The 18,937-nt window shown below is 34.6% G+C and overlaps 1 protein-coding gene across 3 annotated transcripts in view; it reads left to right on the forward strand.

The window, feature by feature from the left end:
• Positions 1–18,937, forward strand: part of SPOCK3 (SPARC (osteonectin), cwcv and kazal like domains proteoglycan 3) — a 481,502-nt gene that overhangs the window by 168,001 nt on the left and 294,564 nt on the right. For 2 of the 3 annotated variants that reach the window (XM_021938932.1, XM_021938931.1), the window contains one exon: positions 10,387–10,432. In XM_021938932.1, the coding sequence (XP_021794624.1) occupies positions 10,387–10,432 (46 nt within the window). Of the gene's footprint in view, positions 1–10,264; positions 10,283–10,386; positions 10,433–18,937 lie in introns of those variants that run through there. The other variant, XM_021938933.1, reaches the window with a different exon arrangement.

Consider the following 18,937-nt stretch of genomic DNA (forward strand, 5'->3'; position numbering starts at 1 on the left):
AGTAGATATAACCTGTAAAAGAAGGATTGTGGCTAATAAAACTTTATTTACAAAAACAAGTTGTGGGCCTGGCCATCATGGCTGCTGACCTGTGGTATGCTGGAATGGTTTCAAATGCAGGCTTTGGACTACACTTCCGGGATTCAGATTCCAAGAGTACTTCTAAATAGTTGTGTAACCTTTAGCAGATTATGTAATCTCTCTTTGCTTCACTTTCCCATCTGTACAATGGGAGTGATAGAATCACTTACCTCTTGCAGATATTGAGAGTAAAGTGTGCAGAACAGTTCCTGGTAGAGGGTGAGAGAGTAATAAATTCAAACCACTATTTTTCTTAAATGTTTTTGCATGTGTTAATGTCTGTATAGTTACAATGAAGATTCTTAATATTTAAAAGTTCTTACCACAATGAGATACCATCTCACACCGCTTAGAATGGCGATTATTAAAAAGTCAGGAAACAACAGATGCTGGAGAGGATGTGGAGAAATAGGAATGCTTTTATACTGTTGGGAGTGTAAATTAGTTCAACCATTGTGGAAGACAGTGTGGCAATTCCTCAGGGATCTAGAACTAGAAATACCATTTGACCCAGCGATTCCATTACTGGGTATATGCTCAAAGTAGTATAAATCATGCTACTATAAAGACACATGCACAGGTATGTTTATTGTGGCACTATTCACAATAGCAAAGACTTGAAACCCACTCAAATGTCCATCAGTGATAGACTGGATTAGCAAAATATGGCACATATATACCATGGAATACTATGCAGCCATAAAACAGGATGAGTTCATGTCCTTTGCAGGGACATGGATGAAGCTGGAAACCATCATTCTCAGCGAACTATCACAAGGACAGAAAATCAAACACCACATGTTCTCACTCATAGGTGGGAATTGAACAATGAGAACACATGGACACAGGGTAGGGAACATCTCATACCAGGGCCTGTCAGGAGGTGGGGGGCCAGGGGAGAGATAGCATTAGGAGAAATACCTAATGTAAATGACAAGTTGATGGGTGCAGCAAACCAACATAGCACATGTATACATATGTAACAAACCTGCACGTTGTGCACATGTACCCTGGAACTTAAAGTATAATAAAACAAACAAACAAAAAAAGTTCTTAATTTATTCATTGAGGCAAAGTATTTCTTTGTGCCTTTCTCTGAGATAAATGAATCATAAGTTTTGTATATCAATGTAAAATTAACCAGTACATATTCTCTATATATTCAGAGGGATTCTAACCTCAATTTTCAGAGGCTTTCAGAGACAAATGAGGAATTGTCCCAATGGCACTGTCCTTTTGACACAATTTATTTTATTTATGTTTTTAATCTGTGGTGAGTCAGAGAGCGTAAAATGCTCTGTAAAAAATAAAGGGCTCACCAAAGTGTTATAAATGAATTCTTTCAGGATTCTAGTACACAACATGGAAAAATGAGTGCTACCTGGGTAATAAATGTAACACTTGGGGGCTTGAAATAGATAGTTTGTCTCATATAGATAATTCCTCTATACCCAGACAAAGCTTTACCTAATCTATTTTGTGATCAAATCATGTGTTCAGTATTTCTACACAGGAAAGTTTCCTCTTTTGTGAAATGTATTGGCTTAACTATTATGCTAGCCATTCTTCCCATACTAAGATGAGATGTGTAAATGAGATCATATATATGCCATAATATATAACATATTTCCAAAAAGAACAGACTGCCATTGCTATTTTTTTAGCTTTAGAACTAGCAAAGCCTTATGATTTAGCTGATCTATCAAAATAGAGGAAGCAATAAAAGTTAATTATAATAGGAAAATTCTGAAGTTTGGTTTGACAGGGTTTGGGAGATTGTAATCACAAAAAGCAAAAATCATAGAAAATTTCCCTCCCAACTCCTTAGCATAGAGTTACAAAATCATTATATTATTTATATTTCTGTATAGATATATAAAAATTAACAAAGCATTTGTCAATAAGTGGAACAATAGCATATTAAACTTTGCTTTGATTATGGAGACTTTAATGAAAATAAAATGGTTGTAGAAAGGTTAAAAATCAGGGGTCTCCCTGTCATTTATACTTCCCCCAATTATGAATATTTGGCTGGTTGACCTTCTCCTTGGAAAAAAGTAGGACCTTTCAGCGTGGAACTTCTGGCCCAATTTTTTCTTTCCTGGAGAAGACTAGGAGTCCAAAACACTTTCTGTAATTTTTATTGTGTTTGTAATTATGTTCTGTTTGGGTGGAATTTGAGACTAGGACCCATTTTTCCACTTACTGGCTTGTGGACAAAATAATTCAACAGTGATGGTTGTTGCTTTCAAGCAAGACTTAGTAGAAACCAGTAGGTCAAGATTGGGAAGTTAGTCAGGAAAGTAAGTTTGGATTCAGAATAACTGATGGGTAGTAGGGGATTAATGAAAAATCCAGAAGGGAAAATAAACCAGTGGATAAGAAAGAAAATCTCAGAGAAATATGGATGGAATACAGATTAACATTCCTACGCAGAGCCAAGTTACTTCATGATTCCTCAGGATTTTCTCTAAGATTCTTCTACAGGCTTACATAACCATTTTCTAAGGCTAAAGCCAACATTTAGCATCAGATGCTCAGTAGGGGAAGGACACTGGAAGGATTTACATGATTAATTACAGCAAAATCCTGTGAACAAGGGATTGTTTGGAGGTTCTGTATCTGTGTATCTGAAGACGTGGTGTTATGAAAGACACACTTGACCTGACTCAAGATCTTGTATATTTTTTTCATCTTAACCATTGACTAATTGTATAACCTGGAGACCTTCCAGCTATTCATTGTTCTGCAGCAAACCAGTCCACTAAAAACCAGCCCAAAATGTAGTGGCTTAAAACCACAGTTTATTATTTTATCTTACAATATCATATTCTGACTTTACTAGCTGGCTGCTTCTCACTTTGAGTCTCTAAAGTGATGGCAGTAAAATGGATGCCTAGTTTTGAGTCACTTGGAAGTTCAAAACGGTTCTCTCACATGTTTGGTAGTTGATTTTGGATGTCATCTGGTAGCTCTGCAGGGGATATAGACAAATGGCTTCTCTGTGTGGCTTGGGTTTCTCTTATGGTGGTTGGAAGAAAGGTTTCTCATGAACTAGCACTAGAATGTCCTGAATGCCATTCTGCCACATATTATTAGTCACAGTCATAAAAACATATGCTATTCAAGGGGAGGAAGATGAAAACTCATCTTTTGTTATGAGTAAGTAGCAGGACGAATATGCAGTGAGGAAAGCCATTGATAAAAGCCATCTTTGGAGATCATCTATGCCTATACAACAGAAGCTTTGGATTCTTTATCTCTAAATTTAGGAAGAACTAGGTAATACTTCAGATACCTTGGGAAATTAAATTTTTGGGTTCCTATATCCTATATCAACCTGTTTATAAGTTAGGTTCCCCAAGAAGACTTATCACTAGCAACATTTGTGATTCATTGTTTTTCTCTTCTTGCTCCTATCATGCTTTGAATAGGTTTCTCTTTACATACTTAGTCCATTCTGAATGCATCTGGCTTTCACATTAGATTCTGAGCTCCTTGAAGTCACCAGCTATGTACCACTCAATTTTCTTTGTCCTTAGAATCTATTGGAGCACAATAATTATTTATTGGAACAGTTGAAAAAAGTAAAATCCTAAGTCTGATATGACACTGGCAGATTAATAAGGTCATAATTTATGTACATTTGGCATCAGAAGTCAAGGGTCAGGGGTCACAGTGGAATTATAAAAAATCTGCTTTCCAACCACCTATTCCATATCTTATAATCTTCCTAAAATATACCATATATTTTATTCAAAATTTTTATTTTTACATGATATAATTTAATAGATATATTTACTTATAGCATCATAATGATCGGTGACAAATACTAGAAGGTTTTCCTGGCTATAAAAATAATTAATGCCATTTTTTAAATACGTATTGTGAACTAGAACTATATTAATAGTTTATATGCATTAATTTAATATTTACGAAGCTTAACACATTATTAGTCTCAATTTTCAGAAAATAAAATGAAAAGAGTGTAAATATCGGAATAAATGGTAGATATAGGGTTCAAGCCTAGACTTTTCTTGTTCTAAAAGCTTGGTCTTTTCCCTGATGCTCTATTATTCCTTGCTGTTTGCATTCTTCGATATTTATTTTTCATTCTAATATATATTAATTGAAATTATTAAGCTAAAATTTGAAAATTTGTTCTAGGACAAATTCATCCTTAAATCTTCATAATTATTCTTTTTAGCATTTTATTAAATGTTTATTTTTTTCATCCTAATTTAACTGAAATTGGAGCCAATTGTTATGTGAACGAGATCACCCGTAAAACAGTGAGGTATTTATTTTTGGAACAAGAGGAAAAATGACATTTTAAACATTTTAAACAGTGATACATTAATGAAATACAATTAATAACTATTAACATAATAAAATGTAATCCTGAATGACTTAAGAATAAACAATGTCTCTACTAAAAATACAAAAAAACTAGCCAGGCGTAGTGGTGGGCGCCTGTAGTCCCAGCTACTCCGGAGTCTGAGGCAGGAGAATGGCGAGAACCCGGGAGGCGGAGCGTGCAGTGAGCTGAGATCGCGCCATCGCACTCCAGCCTGGGCGACTGAGCAAGACTCCGTCTCTAAAAAAAAAAAAAAAGAAAAAGAGAAAAACATAAAATAAACAATGTAACGTCAGTTGGGACTGTGAATTAAAAAGAAAAAAGTAAGACAGTACTATTGGAAAAGGCTGTCTGCTTTTTGGGTATAGTATAGCATTGATGCTATTACTTTAAGGGAGAATGTATTGCTAAGATGTTCATTTTAATAATAAAATGTTAATAAATATAGTTGGCAGTACCATAGCTGAATCTAACGTTCGTTTGTATGTATTTCAAATGGATGACTCTATACAGAGGTCTTATATGAAATCCTAGTGACATCAGACTTCAGGTAAGAAAGTGAAATACTATAGGAATATTATTAGCTAAACTCTTTTCATATAGATTCACCAGAATATTCTATACCTCACCCAGATCGAGACTGTCATATTTGCTTAGAATATGAGCATACTGTAACAAAAATAGTTACAATTGATAATCATCACTTTGACATTCATTTTATATTTGAAGTGTGCCTTCAAAAGTATTATCCTCTGTGTCTCAGTTTATAATGATGTGATCTTTTTTCTATGGTTTTAAAATACTTTAAAGCAGTTAATATAAATTGCCAAATAGTTGTGAAAATATGCAACAAAATTGTGTTCAGTAGACTTCAATAGTGTCTCTGTTTACTAATATTTAAAAGTGTGATGCTTTGTAAGCATTTTTTTTCAAACATAGATTTCAGAAAGACTTTATTGCCGAAACAGTTCTTCATGCCACTGGGATGGCTTAAATGGCTTAATAATGGCTAACATAATGGCTGAGTGTTACTCTTTTTATGTTCATCTATAGGCATTTATGGAGCTTTTGGGCATCAAGATCTCCTATTCCCAATTGATTCTGTATCAAAATCTATGAGGATGCTTAAGCAATCTCTGACCTAGTTCTGTGCCAATCCAAATTATTCCTTCAGACAATGGGAGAGTTTATGAGTACAGACGTAGCTGTGTGGACACAAATGAGCCAAACAGTTGACCTTTCCATGTAAGCTTATCCTTCCGACCCACTTCACCTGTACAAAGTCTAGTTGTAACCAGTTATTGGAACAGGAAATTAGCTTCTCCATACTGGGTGTGGTGTTTATTTTCACTAATCACCTTTCTGAACTTATAGTTATGTTTTGTATTTATAAGAAAATAGACATTTAGTCAGATATATTTGTATGTTATTTATTATAGCTAAATATGATAAGCAATATAAAGGCATAGGGCATAGACATATGAGAGCTTAGTTAAATAAATGACAGTAAGTCGATACCAAAGGGTATTATATAGCCATTAAATATTTTGGAGAAAAAACTCATACAGTTGTAAAATGTTCTTAATAAAATATTACACAAAAATCTGCATTTAAAATAGAATGTTTAATATGCTTTCAATATTATAAAATATGTGTGCAGAAAATCTGCTACTAGTAGCAGTACTTTGTTGTAAGGTAGTTTGATTCATTTGTCTTTATTTACCAACAACTCTACATCAGCTATCTTCACAAGAGTGATTTTTCTTCCAGAGGATATTTGGCAATAACTTGTTACATTTCCCTTTTGTCACACCTTGAGGGAGTGTCCCCACCAGTATCTCATGAGTAGAAGCAGAGGATGGTACTAAATAGTGATCAATGCACAGAATAGTCTCCCTACCCCTAACCCAACAAAGAATTATCTGGCTCAAACTATCAATAATGCTAAGGATGAGAAACTATGCTCTACAATACATAGATGTATTCAATAAAGTGCACATATATTTTTAATTTGAAATTAGAGAAAAGGACACAGCATTAAAACCACAAGGAAAAAGACAGTTTAAACAATAAAACACCTAAGCCCAATTTTTATGTAGACTTTATTTTGTGGACAACTTGCAATTATTATTTCTATAACTACAAGAAGTTGGCAATGCTTTAATATTAAATTCTAATGGTCTCTGTAATTCACTCCATAAGTTTTTGAACGTGTGTGACAAGAATCCAACTTTGCTTCTTGAAACACTCAGGATTGGTTTCAGTCATTTAAATCCAGAATTTCTCCAATTGAAAGCATCTCTTGTAGTTGTTTTCTAAATCCCTAATTGGCTTATTTTGGATATAAATTGAAGCCTGAGAACAACCAATATTCACACAAAGGTTTTGAAACAAAAGGAATTGTGCCTGAATGAACACTTACGTGAAAATACTTTTATTTCTCATCCTGACAAAAATTCCTAAGATTTAATGAGGTGGAACTGTTTTTTTTTTTTTTTTTTTTTTTTTTTTTTTTTTTTTTTGAGACGGAGTCTCGCTGTGTCTCCCAGGCTGGAGTGCGGTGGCGCGATCTCAGCTCACTGCAAGCTCCGCCTCCTGGGTTCACGCCATTCTCCCACCTCAGCCTCCGAGTAGCTGGGACTACAGGCGCCCGCCACCACGCCCGGCTAGTTTTTTGTATTTTTAGTAGAGACGGGGTTTCACCGTGTTAGCCAGGATGGTCTCGATCTCCTGACCTCGTGATCCGCCCGTCTCGGCCTCCCAAAGTGCTGGGATTACAGGCTTGAGCCACCGCGCCCGGCCTGTTTTTTTTTTTTTAATTAAAAAAAAATGTCTAATTATGTCAGAACACAAAGAATATATCTAAAAATGGCTTAGTAGTGGGGCTACCTTCCTTTTCCATCATATATATGTCTGATCCCCACCATGGTCAGACTTCAAGATTGCCCTTGACATAACCAAGAGAACCAAGTTCATGTTTCACAATTGTGATTATAGATTTTTATATAGCTGTGGTCCCAAACGCACCGAGCTTGACCATATTATTCTGAAGGAAGATCATTAAATGTGGTTGAGGTTAGATTTTAAAATTATATTCTTTTTAAATATACATCCCCCCTAATTCCTGCTCATCTAATCAGGTATTCAGTATTGCAAACACTATGTGTTGTGTGAAACATGCCGCTTTGACATTATGTGACTTCAGTGCTTACAATGTCAGTTCTACAGCTTTTCAAAGCCTTCTTGGACTCTGTGATGTTTATATGAATGGAGTCACTATTACAATAAAAACTTAGCCATGTCTTTTCGGGTGTTGCCACTGGTAGCTGTACCATGTCAGAATAATCTGAGATGACAGCAAAAACATTTTTCTTCTTGCATTTACTATAGCAATAAATGTAGGTATTTAAAAATTTGCTACATTTGACTTTTTTTTTTTTTGAGAGAGCATTGGATTTGAAAATAGGAGGAGGATGAGTTTATGGCTGCTTGTAAGAAATCAGAAAAACAAAGGATTTGGTGAGCAGTAATGACAGCTTGTCCATGGTGTTACCCAAAGACACTGACAGACATAAACTTGACCCTTATGAGTAACTATTAAGATATAGCACCTCCTTTATTCCAGATATGGTGCTGGCATTTTACACAGTTGATAACTAATCCCAATATCTCCCCCTCAAATAGGTAGAGATTATTTTTCCAGCTTTCATCACAGGAATCTGAGGATAGTCTAGGCCATCATCTTTTCTAAAGTGATGCAGCTAATGAGTGGTAGAGCCAGACTTAAAATTCTGGTTTGCCTGTCTCCAAATCCATCACTCACGTGTGCATGTCTAGCTTTCTGTTCTGCTTCAGGAGAGACGTAAAACCATAGCGGCCCAATTCCTCCCCACGCTTGGAATGAATAATAGTCATCATCCTCAAATAGTAAGATACATTTTTAAAAATAAAAGATACTAAATGAGTATGTTATGTTGCTCAGCTCAAGTTTTGAGACGTTTATTGGAGTAATTTAATTTGAAAGTCTAATTTTCTAAGAATTGTATCATGCTATAATTGTATTTAAAAATGTTTTAAAGACAATAAATAATCAGTGTTTGTTTAATTATCTAGTAGCATTATCCTTTCTTAATCTAATCCTAGATTATTTAGTGGAAAATCTATGGGTATAGATTGCTATAATTTGTCTTCCTCTTAATATAACCCTATCTGGACATAAATGTATCAACTACAATGATGTCATTTTTTTCTCTTTGTTTCATTTTTTAAGCAATTTGAAGTTAGTGAAGTGCAATTTCAGAAACTACTGATGAACTGTTTGTCATATTAAAAAAAAACTCCTGAAACTTAATTTAAAATTTTCATAAATAAATTAAAGGATTGTATTTATTTCTATGATTGAAGTCAATGCTGCATTTTCTTCCTTATACAGTGGAGACACTGAAAAAGAGGCTAGAAAGAAGATTCAAAAAAGGAAGATAAGTCATTATATAAAAAGGATAACTGCACTCATATGTTTATCACAGCACTGTTCAGAAGAGTAAATATATTAGATTCAATCGAACTGTCCATCAACATGTGATTGCAAAAAGAAAATGGAATACCATTCAGCCATAAAAAGGGAATGAAATGTCTTTTGCCTCAATATGGGTGGAACTGAAGGCCATTATTTTAAGTGAAACAACTCAGAAAGAGAAAGTCAAACACCTCATGTTCTCACTTATAAGTGGGAGCTAAATAATGTGTACACATTGACATAGAGTGTGAAATAATACACATGAGACACCTGGAAGGGTGGGAGGGTGTGAGGGGTGAGAGCTGAGAAATTTCTTAATGGGAACAATGTACACACTATTCAGGTGATGGTTACGCTAAAAGTTGAGATTTCACCACTATGTGATATTCATATAACAAAACTACATTTGTACCCCTTAAATTTATACAAAGAGAAAGAATCTCTGCTTACCCCTTTTGAATTCTGTAGCTTCTGTAGCTTTCCAATTAACTGACTTGAGTGGGTCTAACAGTTTAGAGCTTGGAAATGTTACAACTTCACCATGATGTGCTACTCTCTTCTGGCAGGTTACCATAGCGACAACAGTGTATTAATTTCAACAGTGACATCTTTTTAATTTATAATAAAATATGATATTAATGAGGAACTTTTATAAGGCTTTTATAGCGGTAAAAACAGTAAATAAATAGACAGTCTATTTGGCCTTACTTTTCAAAATTCTTTCCAGTATGCTTTGCCCTACATTTGTGCTGTACTGTCATATTTACTAAGTATATTGTAAATATATTGCATTGATTCTTTTCCATATTAAAGAATTAAACATTAGGCAGGACTTAATTAGGTGTGCATGTTTTTCAACTTCTAGGTTGCATTTTGATGAACTCCTTAGATATTCGATTAACAAGAGAATGATTTGAATAAAGCATATTTATACTCCATGAGCCATTGCAGAATCACTTGGTATTTTCCCTGCTATATTAATAGTTCCACTTACTGTTGTATTAGGGGACAATGAAGTTGTATAATTGGAAACTGGTAAGATACTTTATAGCTTATTAGCTTAGGGTAATTATCTGCATGTTATATTATGCACTGAATTGTCATTGAAAATATTGCATTGTAATATTTAGGAGAAGTGGCAACCAAAAATAGTTAAATTGTTATATTAACCATTGACTTGCAATGAAAATGAACACATTTATTGGAAGACATTTCTGTAACTTGTAAACAGTGTGTTCCTTTTTGATAACTATTCTTTTTCTCTTGTTTCTTTTTTATTTTTATTTATTTATTTTATAATTTGCTGCTTGCCATTGCAGGAAGTAGAGGTTTGTATACAGCTTCTGTGTTTCATATTTAATTTTAGATTTTATATGAATCCTTGCATTTTAATTACTCATATACACTCAATTCACATTATTTTCCCCCTTAGGATGATTATTTCCGCACTTGGAGTCCGGGAAAACCCTTCGATCAGGGTAAGAGTCTAACTATTTTAAAATAAAAATCTTTACATGTTCATAATCATTGTACTTTTAGAAATGATATTTATTGTGTGGTTAGGCTTGAAAATACTAAATACAAGAGCTTACATGAATGGAAAAATTTATGCAATGATTACTTATATTTCAGCATAATATTTTTAGAAGTAAGCAATTAGTTATCATGATTATGTCAGGATGTCTTTTATTTTTAGATACATGTTTTAGATGACTGATTTGGGCTTCTGAACGTTACCAGGTTTATTTTTATCAGTAGATACAAGTCGCTTCATCCAGTTTTCAAGTGCATTCACTGGGCAATAGATTTATTTGTGCAAACTTTTAAAACAAATGGCTTTTTTTGCCTCTTTTCCAATTAATAAAAGGTTTCCTTTAAGATGAGTAAATTCATAATTAGACTTAGCTGGGGTCTTAACAAGACCCAAAAGGAAAAATGTTACACAAAATTGGGGCTTCCCCACCTCTTTTCAAACAACTTGCAATTCTGATTAACTTACCTTTAAATGGAAAACAGGAAATATGGATGAAAATGGAAATACTTCTACATGTGCAATGAGAATGGACACATCAAACCCTAAGCAATCATAGTTACATAAATAACTAAAGAGATTTGTTTACTAAAGTTCACATTTAAAAAGTATCTTACTTTTAAAGTTTCTTTTTGTAACTTTCTATAGTGTGTGCAAAGTAGGAAAAAAAAATTCTTCTTTACATAGAGTGTATAGTAACTGTGCAAAAGATAATACTCTGTGAGGTAGTCATACTTAAAAATAGAAGTCTTTGTAAGAGTGTTTAGGTAAGTGATTAGATGATGAAGACATAATATGTTATTTAAAAGAGCTTAGAGTATTTTGCTATGTTACCAGATTTTTACTTAATATTTGGGGTGAATGCTACAACACCCATGCTGTATGAGTGAGAAACCACCTGTGTGGACCTAGACATAGACCATCATCAACATTGGTATTAACATGGAGTCTGAAACGGTCATTCAAATCGGGTATCTTCTTAAAATGACTTTTTTTTATTATATATTTCATTTGATTTCACTATCATCCAGTGTGTGTTTGTGGGATCAGCATTTTAAAATTATAAAAGAATTATTTTTGAATTTGTTGCTAATAAGTCAAGCCAATGCTCTAAAACACAGGCAATAAAAAAATAATGACATGCAGACAGAGATGTTATTTGCTGGCTTTCTTGGGAAATGAATTTTTATGATGGAATCATAAACCTTGTAAAATGGGTGTTAGCTATGGAATTTGTCATACTTGGTGCATCCAGTTATAATATAGATGCTTTTATTTTCCTTTATGTGTGCATGACATTGTGTTGAACTGCAATTTATCTCTCTTAAAAAAAGAATGCTATTTTAGAGTCTTCCGAACAATTAATGATACAAGACTGATTTGCTTTACTATTCAGAGAGGGTTTTAACCTACTAACTTAAAAATATTATGTTTATCAGGCAGGAATAAGCTTATGACATGATAATAGCTAATATTTATGAAGAATGTCCTATTTTGAGTGACTACTCCAAGTTTTTGATATATATTATAATTTAGTTGTTATAACCCTGCAAAGTAGATGAGAAAGTTAAAATATTGAAAGAAGTTAAGCTCCTGCCCAGGTTATATTCCCACAGTGTGGCAGAGTGGGGATTTAGATTCAGTCAGTCTGAACCCCCAAACCTATTTCCTAATTGCTACACAATATTACCACTAACTTGAACAAATGTTAGAAATAAAGTTAAAACAATATTTTCTGGACTATTATCAGGGGAACCAGCCCCCAATATTTCAACGTAGGTTCTTTTCTATTTTCCCTAAGTGTTGGCTGGTCTGAGAAATAAATGGAAAGTGTACCAAAGAGAGAAATTTTAAAGCTGGGTGTCTGGGGGAGACATCACATGTCAGCAGGTTCCACAATGCCCCTGAACCTCAAAACCAGCAAGTTTTTATTAGTGATTTTCAAAGGGGAGGGAGGGTACAAATAGGGTGTGGGTCACAGAGATCACATTTCAAAGGCAATAAAATATCACAAGGCAAATGGGCAGGGCAAGGTCACAAGGCCAGGGCGAAACTAGAATTGCTGATGAAGTTTCATGTCCCACTGTGCATGCATTGTCATTGATAAACATCTTAACAGGAAACAGGGTTCAAGAGCAGAGAACGGGTCTGACTAGAATTTGCCAGGCTGGAATTCCCTAATCCTAGCAAGCCTGGGGACACTGCAGGAGACTAGGGCGGGTTTCATCCCTATCTAAAGCTGCATAAGGCAGACACTCCCAGAGCAGCCTTTTTAGAGGCCTCCCCCTGGGAATGCATTCTTTTCCCAGGCTGTTAATTATTAATATTCCTTACTAGGGAAAGAATTCAGCAATATTTATCTTACCTGTTTTCAGCAATAAGAGAAATATGACTCTGTCCTGCCCGGCTCTCAGGCAGTCAGACCTAATGGTTATCTCCCTGGTTCCCTGAACATTGCTGTTATCCTGTTCTTTTTCCAAGGTGCCCAGATTTCATATTGTTCAAACACACATGCTTTATGAACAATTTGTGCAGTTAATGCAATCATCACAGGGTTCTTAGGCAACATACATCCTCAGCTTATGAAGATGACAGGATTAAGAGATTAAAGGCAGGCATAGGAAATCACAAGAGTATTGACTGAGGAAGTGATAAATGTCCATGAAATCGTCACAATTTATGTTCAGAGACTGCAGTAAAGACAGGTGCAAGAAATTATAAAAGTATTAATTTGGGGAACTAATAAATGTCCATGAAATCTCCACAGTTTGTGTTCTTCTGTCACAGCTTCAGCAGGTCCCTCCGTTCGGGGTCCCTGACTTCCCACAACAGACTGTCAGATCTCAAGTTTTGATTTCTTGAACATATATGGTTGATAAACATGTAATAAAGTTTTGTATCAAAAAATAAAAATAGAACAAAAATTAGATTGAGATATGTGTATTTGTTTGTGGCTTTGAGTCAAATTAACCAACCTAGTTGTAGACCACACTGAAGAGTGAGCAAAATAATCCTATTTCCATCTAAATAGTATGCATCATCTAGATAGAAAAGACATGAGATATGTTCATTTCTCATATGTTTCTCACTTTTTGATGACAGACTCTTCCTTCAAGTATTATTTTCAAAAGCTTATTGGTATGTTGAACATAAAGCCATTTAAAATACTTTTTATGAGTATTTTTAGTTTTTAATTTACCATGTTTTTCACTGAATTATGGACATCCATATTATATCAATATAAGTTGATTTTCCCCTATTTCATTTTTAAGAGGTTTGAATGTTTCCTAAAAAAAGTGAAGATAGCTGGGCGCTGTGGCAGGCGCCTGTAGTCCCAGCTATATGGGAGGCTGAGGCAGGAGAATGGCGTGAACCCGGGAAGCGGAGCTTGCAGTGAGTGGAGATCACGCCACTGCAGTCCAGCCTGGGTGACAGAGCAAGACTCCGTCTCAAAAAAAAAGTGAAGAAAAAGTTACCTTGTCATTATATTTTAATACTGGTATTTATACTATTTTAACAATTCATATATCCATTTAAAGTTATCCTTTCTTCAATTTCTATAGAATGCACCATAAAGCATGCAGAAATTAAAGTACCACCAATGAAAATGTTAATTAATATTTTATAATATGAATGGTGTAACTTCTCAGCACAAAACTCTTTTCTACATATGCATACATATGCAGACAAATACATACATACATAAACATATTGATTACATATTTACACATGGACAGACACATTTACACTTGCAAATTTGGTTCCAGGTAAAATCAACTGATTGTTCATATACACCTGATCTACCTTTTGGTTTAACCGTGACATATTTTTCATCTCATTTAAGTTTCTTTTAATCAATCATTTTTCCAGTTTCTTTATTTTTTACCACTAAAACAGTAAGAGTTTTGGGGAAATAAAATGTTTTCAAATAAGCTTAAGTAGAAACTATTTTGATGATGGTAAATCTGCTGCAAAATGAACTAAAGCATGCCAATACCAACAATAAATTGGTCTGGATATCTCCACACTGATTTTTCTGTGATATTATTTCTCTTCATTAGTGCAGTTAATCATGAGTTGACATGACAGAAATTACCTGAAAAATTGTTTTGATGAGGACATATATCTTGAATAAGGCATAAAATGAATATTCTTTGCTATATTTACTACGATAAATAAACTGAAGGGAAAATGCATGTGTGAACCTAGGTGGTAGCATGATGAAGATTTTGAACAATTTAATCAATGTTTAGATAAATATGCTGTAGCTTTCAAAAATAAATATTCACATTTTTCCATTCATTATGTTAAATCTGCCTTGTTTGTAGTCATGGATTAATATTGGTGTGTAAGAGATACATCAGTAAAGTTCCTAGCAGTGAATCCTGACAGTTGCTCAGAGAATCTGCTTGAACTGAGGTACCCCATTTACAAGGATCACCTTTTATTTAAACGTTATTTTCCCCGGCATATGATAAATATCATAAATCTCTAGGTGTCCTAAGGTGAAAGATTTAGAAGGAAAATATGCTTTCTAGGTTTTCCTAACTTTGCTATCCAAAGGAGCTTGGTGTGCCCCTACTTGGTCTCTACCATGGTAGTAAATTATTATGAATAGATTAAAAATGAAGAAGATCAATATAGAGAGATCCAGAGATATAAGAACGAACTCGTTTCATTGTTTGATGTGTTTCTCCTGCTCCTGCACATTTTTGGGGATCTTGAATTAGGGTCAAGAAGTGTAGCTGTGGCTCAGATCAACACCCTTCTGTCTTTTCTCAGCAGTTTCATTGTGTGCTTTCTTCTTAAATCAGAGCCTCTCAGGAAGGGCAGCCTAACTCCTACTGGTTTGTTAGATTGGAATTCTTATTTATTTATTTATTTATTATTGAGATGGAGTCTCACTCTTTCACCCAGGCTAGAGTGCAGTGGCCTGATTTCAGCTCACTGCAACCTCTGTCTCCTGGGTTCAAACAATTCTCCTGCCTCAGCCTCCTGAGTAGCTGGGATTACAGATGCCCTCCACCACGCCTGGCTAATTTTAGTATTTTTAGTAGAGACAGGGTTTCACCATGTTGGCCAGGCTGGTCTCAAACTCCTGAACTCAGGTGATCTGCCCCTCGGCTTCCCAAAGTGCTGGGATTACTTGCGTGAGTCACAGCATGTGGCCAAGATGGCAGATAATTCAATGAAAGTTCCCGAAGAGGAGGTATGTGAGGAAACCGTTCCTAAACTCCAGCAGCTCAGATAATCTAGCCATGAGAGACAGATACATGGCAGCTAAACTTACAACTAGAGGAAGCATTCTGGAAAGGATTAGAGGGTCGGGGGAGGGGGAGTTGTGAGAAAGAAATAACTAGCTCTTTGGAAGGGCAGTCATGTGTTTAGCTATATACTTATCCATTGTATTAATCTCTTCAGAATCATTTCTTAGAACTTTATCTGATTCCCATCATTTTTTCCATCTATTTGCAAAATGTCTCATATATAATAATAGTCACAGCCTGTTATGTCCTTTTGCAATCAGTATTTGGCTACAAAGGACAAGCTGTTGAGATTTCATCTGGAGCTTTTATTCCCTCCAATGAACAGAGCTGTTCATAGTATTATGGGTGTAATTATTTCTGAAACTGAAAAATACTAGTGTTTGAGGAAATGCACCCCTAACTTAGCTTCCTCTTCTTAAAATGCATTATCATGCTTCTTAAGGAATAGGTTATGTAGATTAGACAATGTTGATATTGGCTGTCTCCCAGATGCCTTTAATTTTTACTTGTTTACATGAGTATCATTCATTTTTTATGTTTTCGGATGGCATTTATTGATAGTATTCTGAAACAATAGAAAGGTCTGATCCATCCTTCACAATAGGGGCATGGTGGTATCATAATGCTGCTTTGTTTAAGAGCTTGGGGACTTTTGTCATTTTTCTAGTGGAAAAATTGGTGTTCCCAGTATTGAAATTCAGTGGAGGCAACATACAAGGATGATTACATGATTACAGTATTTTCTGAAAGTGATTTCAGTCATTTAGAAATGTAAATTCTGAGCCTTTATTTGATTGAACCAGTATTTGATTAATTCACATGAATTGATTTAGGAGTTTTGAATATGTTTGGACAAGTTCCCTGTTTAGACATTCAACTTCTAATCGTCTTATCAATGTATATACCCTACTTTGGTTGCATCATCCATATTGGCAACCTTAGATCGTAGAAGTCCTTTGTATCCCTGAGGAAAACCTGCTAAGAAATTATATTCAACCTAGAAACCAACAGTAATGCTCATTTACTCTATGTCAGATTTAGTACCTAAGAACTACATAGGGCTTCTAAATGAGAAATTTATTTCATTATCCAATTCTTACTTCTTTATACAATGATGGTGTTTTATTTGTTTTACACCATAACCCATAAAATGTAGCACCAAAAATCTTAGATTGTTTTGTTCTATGCCAAATGAAGGTACATGTTCCATAAAATAATAAATACTATGTAAAGGTCTGTGTTTTTAATTCGCAAGGTAAAATGAAAATTAGTATATAATACTTGATTTGCTTCATATCACATTAGCCTATATAGGTGTGCAAGAAGGCAAATTATATCTATTTTCCATTTCCTTATGTGTTATTAAGCTGTAATCAAATATAAAGAGCAGGAAATTAATCAAATTAATTTAGAAAGTATTTAGTAATTTAAGAAACAATGTTGTTCAGAAGCTGATCCTGGCTTTTAGAAAGTGAAATGACAATTGCAGAATTTAACTGAAGACCCACAATCTAGGAATGGAACCACTGCTCTTTTGACAGGTGCCACCTCAGTGGCATCACTGGAAAGTCCAGATTGCCTGACACACTGATAATCAATAATTAGGGGTCAGGTGAAAGTCAGGGTTGGCTTGTGAAAAGTTAAACACGCTAAGTGTGAAATGTCAACCCTCACTCTAATCTTTCCCTGTTCAGAGCATCAGATGAAGACTTCATTGGGTTTTACAGTGGTTTTCTGTCTTTTGCTAGTCCATTGAAGAAGGGAGTTTGAAAGTTGTTGTATACTGCTATAGATTGTCTGTCCATGTCCTTCCTGTGATAGCATAATTGTTTATGGAAAGTATCTTTAATAAAGCTGGATAAAAACAAAAGAAAGAAACAATATTATTATCTCAAGCCTTGTTAATCTAGCAGAGCAAGAACTATTGTAAAGATTGAAAAAATTCTGGACATACATAGAAAGTCATACTTTTACCAGGAAGCCTCTACTGGCTAGAGAAGTGATTCTCAGTCCTGGCTGTACAGGAGAATTACTTCACACTCATTTAAAAAGTATAGTTGCCTAGGCTTGATCCCTGAATGTTTTGATTCAATTGATCTCTTGATCCCTGAATGTTTTGATTTAATTAATCTGGGCATTTGGTGTGTGTGCTTAAGCTTTTTTTTTTTTTTTTTTTTTTTTTGTATTTTACTTTTTAAAAAATTGCAGCAAAATATATGTAAGATAAAATTTACCATTTTAACTATTTTAAGGACTATAGTTCTGGGGCATTAGGTACATTCATATCCTTTTGCAATCATTGTTATTATACATCTCCAGGACCCTTTTCATCTTCCCATTAATGACTACCTTCAATGTATTGGGTATGAACTGAAACTATTCATGCATTAGACAATAACTCTCCTTTCTCCCACCCCTTCAGCACTTGACAACCCCAATTTTGTTCTGTTTCTTTGAATTTGACTTTTCCAGACATCTCCTATAGGTGGAATCATACAATCTTTGTCCTTTTGTGATTCACTTATTTCACTTAGTGTAATGTCTTTGAGGCTCAGCCATGTTGTGGCATGTGTCAGAATTTCCCACTTTTTAAGAATCAGTAATATTTCGTTGTATGTCTATCCCACAGTTTGTTTCTCTATTCAACTCTCCATAGACACCTATGTTACATCCACCTTTTGGCTATTGTGAATAATGCTTCTACGAATGTGTGTGTCTAAATATGTTTGGGTCTCTGCTTTCAGTTCTCTTGGTTATATGCCTGGAAATGGAATTGCTGGATCATATGGTAATTGTATTTATTTGGGAAACAACCATATTGTTCTCAATAGCAACTGCATGATTTTATATTCCCACTGGCAATCCATAGTGTTCCAATTTTTCCTTATCCTTGTCAACATTATTTTTTAAAATTAAAATCTATCCTAATGGCTGTGAATGTGATTGTGTTTTAAACTCCAAAATTTGTTATTTTATGCAGGCATAGTAGAGAATCATAGGGTACTAGCAATAGCTTATCAAAATAATTCATTTCTGTCATTTCCTTCAGTAGTACTGAGATTTTTGTGTCAAAAGAGTTCTTCTTATGAAAACAGCCCAAAGTGTCAGAGAATTTTAACTGACCTATTCACTTTTTCAGATCTGGTGTCAGAAGCAGGTACCAAAGGGCTTTGAGAATAAATTGT

This window comes from Papio anubis, chromosome 3, assembly GCF_008728515.1.
Source record: "Papio anubis isolate 15944 chromosome 3, Panubis1.0, whole genome shotgun sequence".
Taxonomy (NCBI): Eukaryota; Metazoa; Chordata; class Mammalia; order Primates; family Cercopithecidae; genus Papio; species Papio anubis.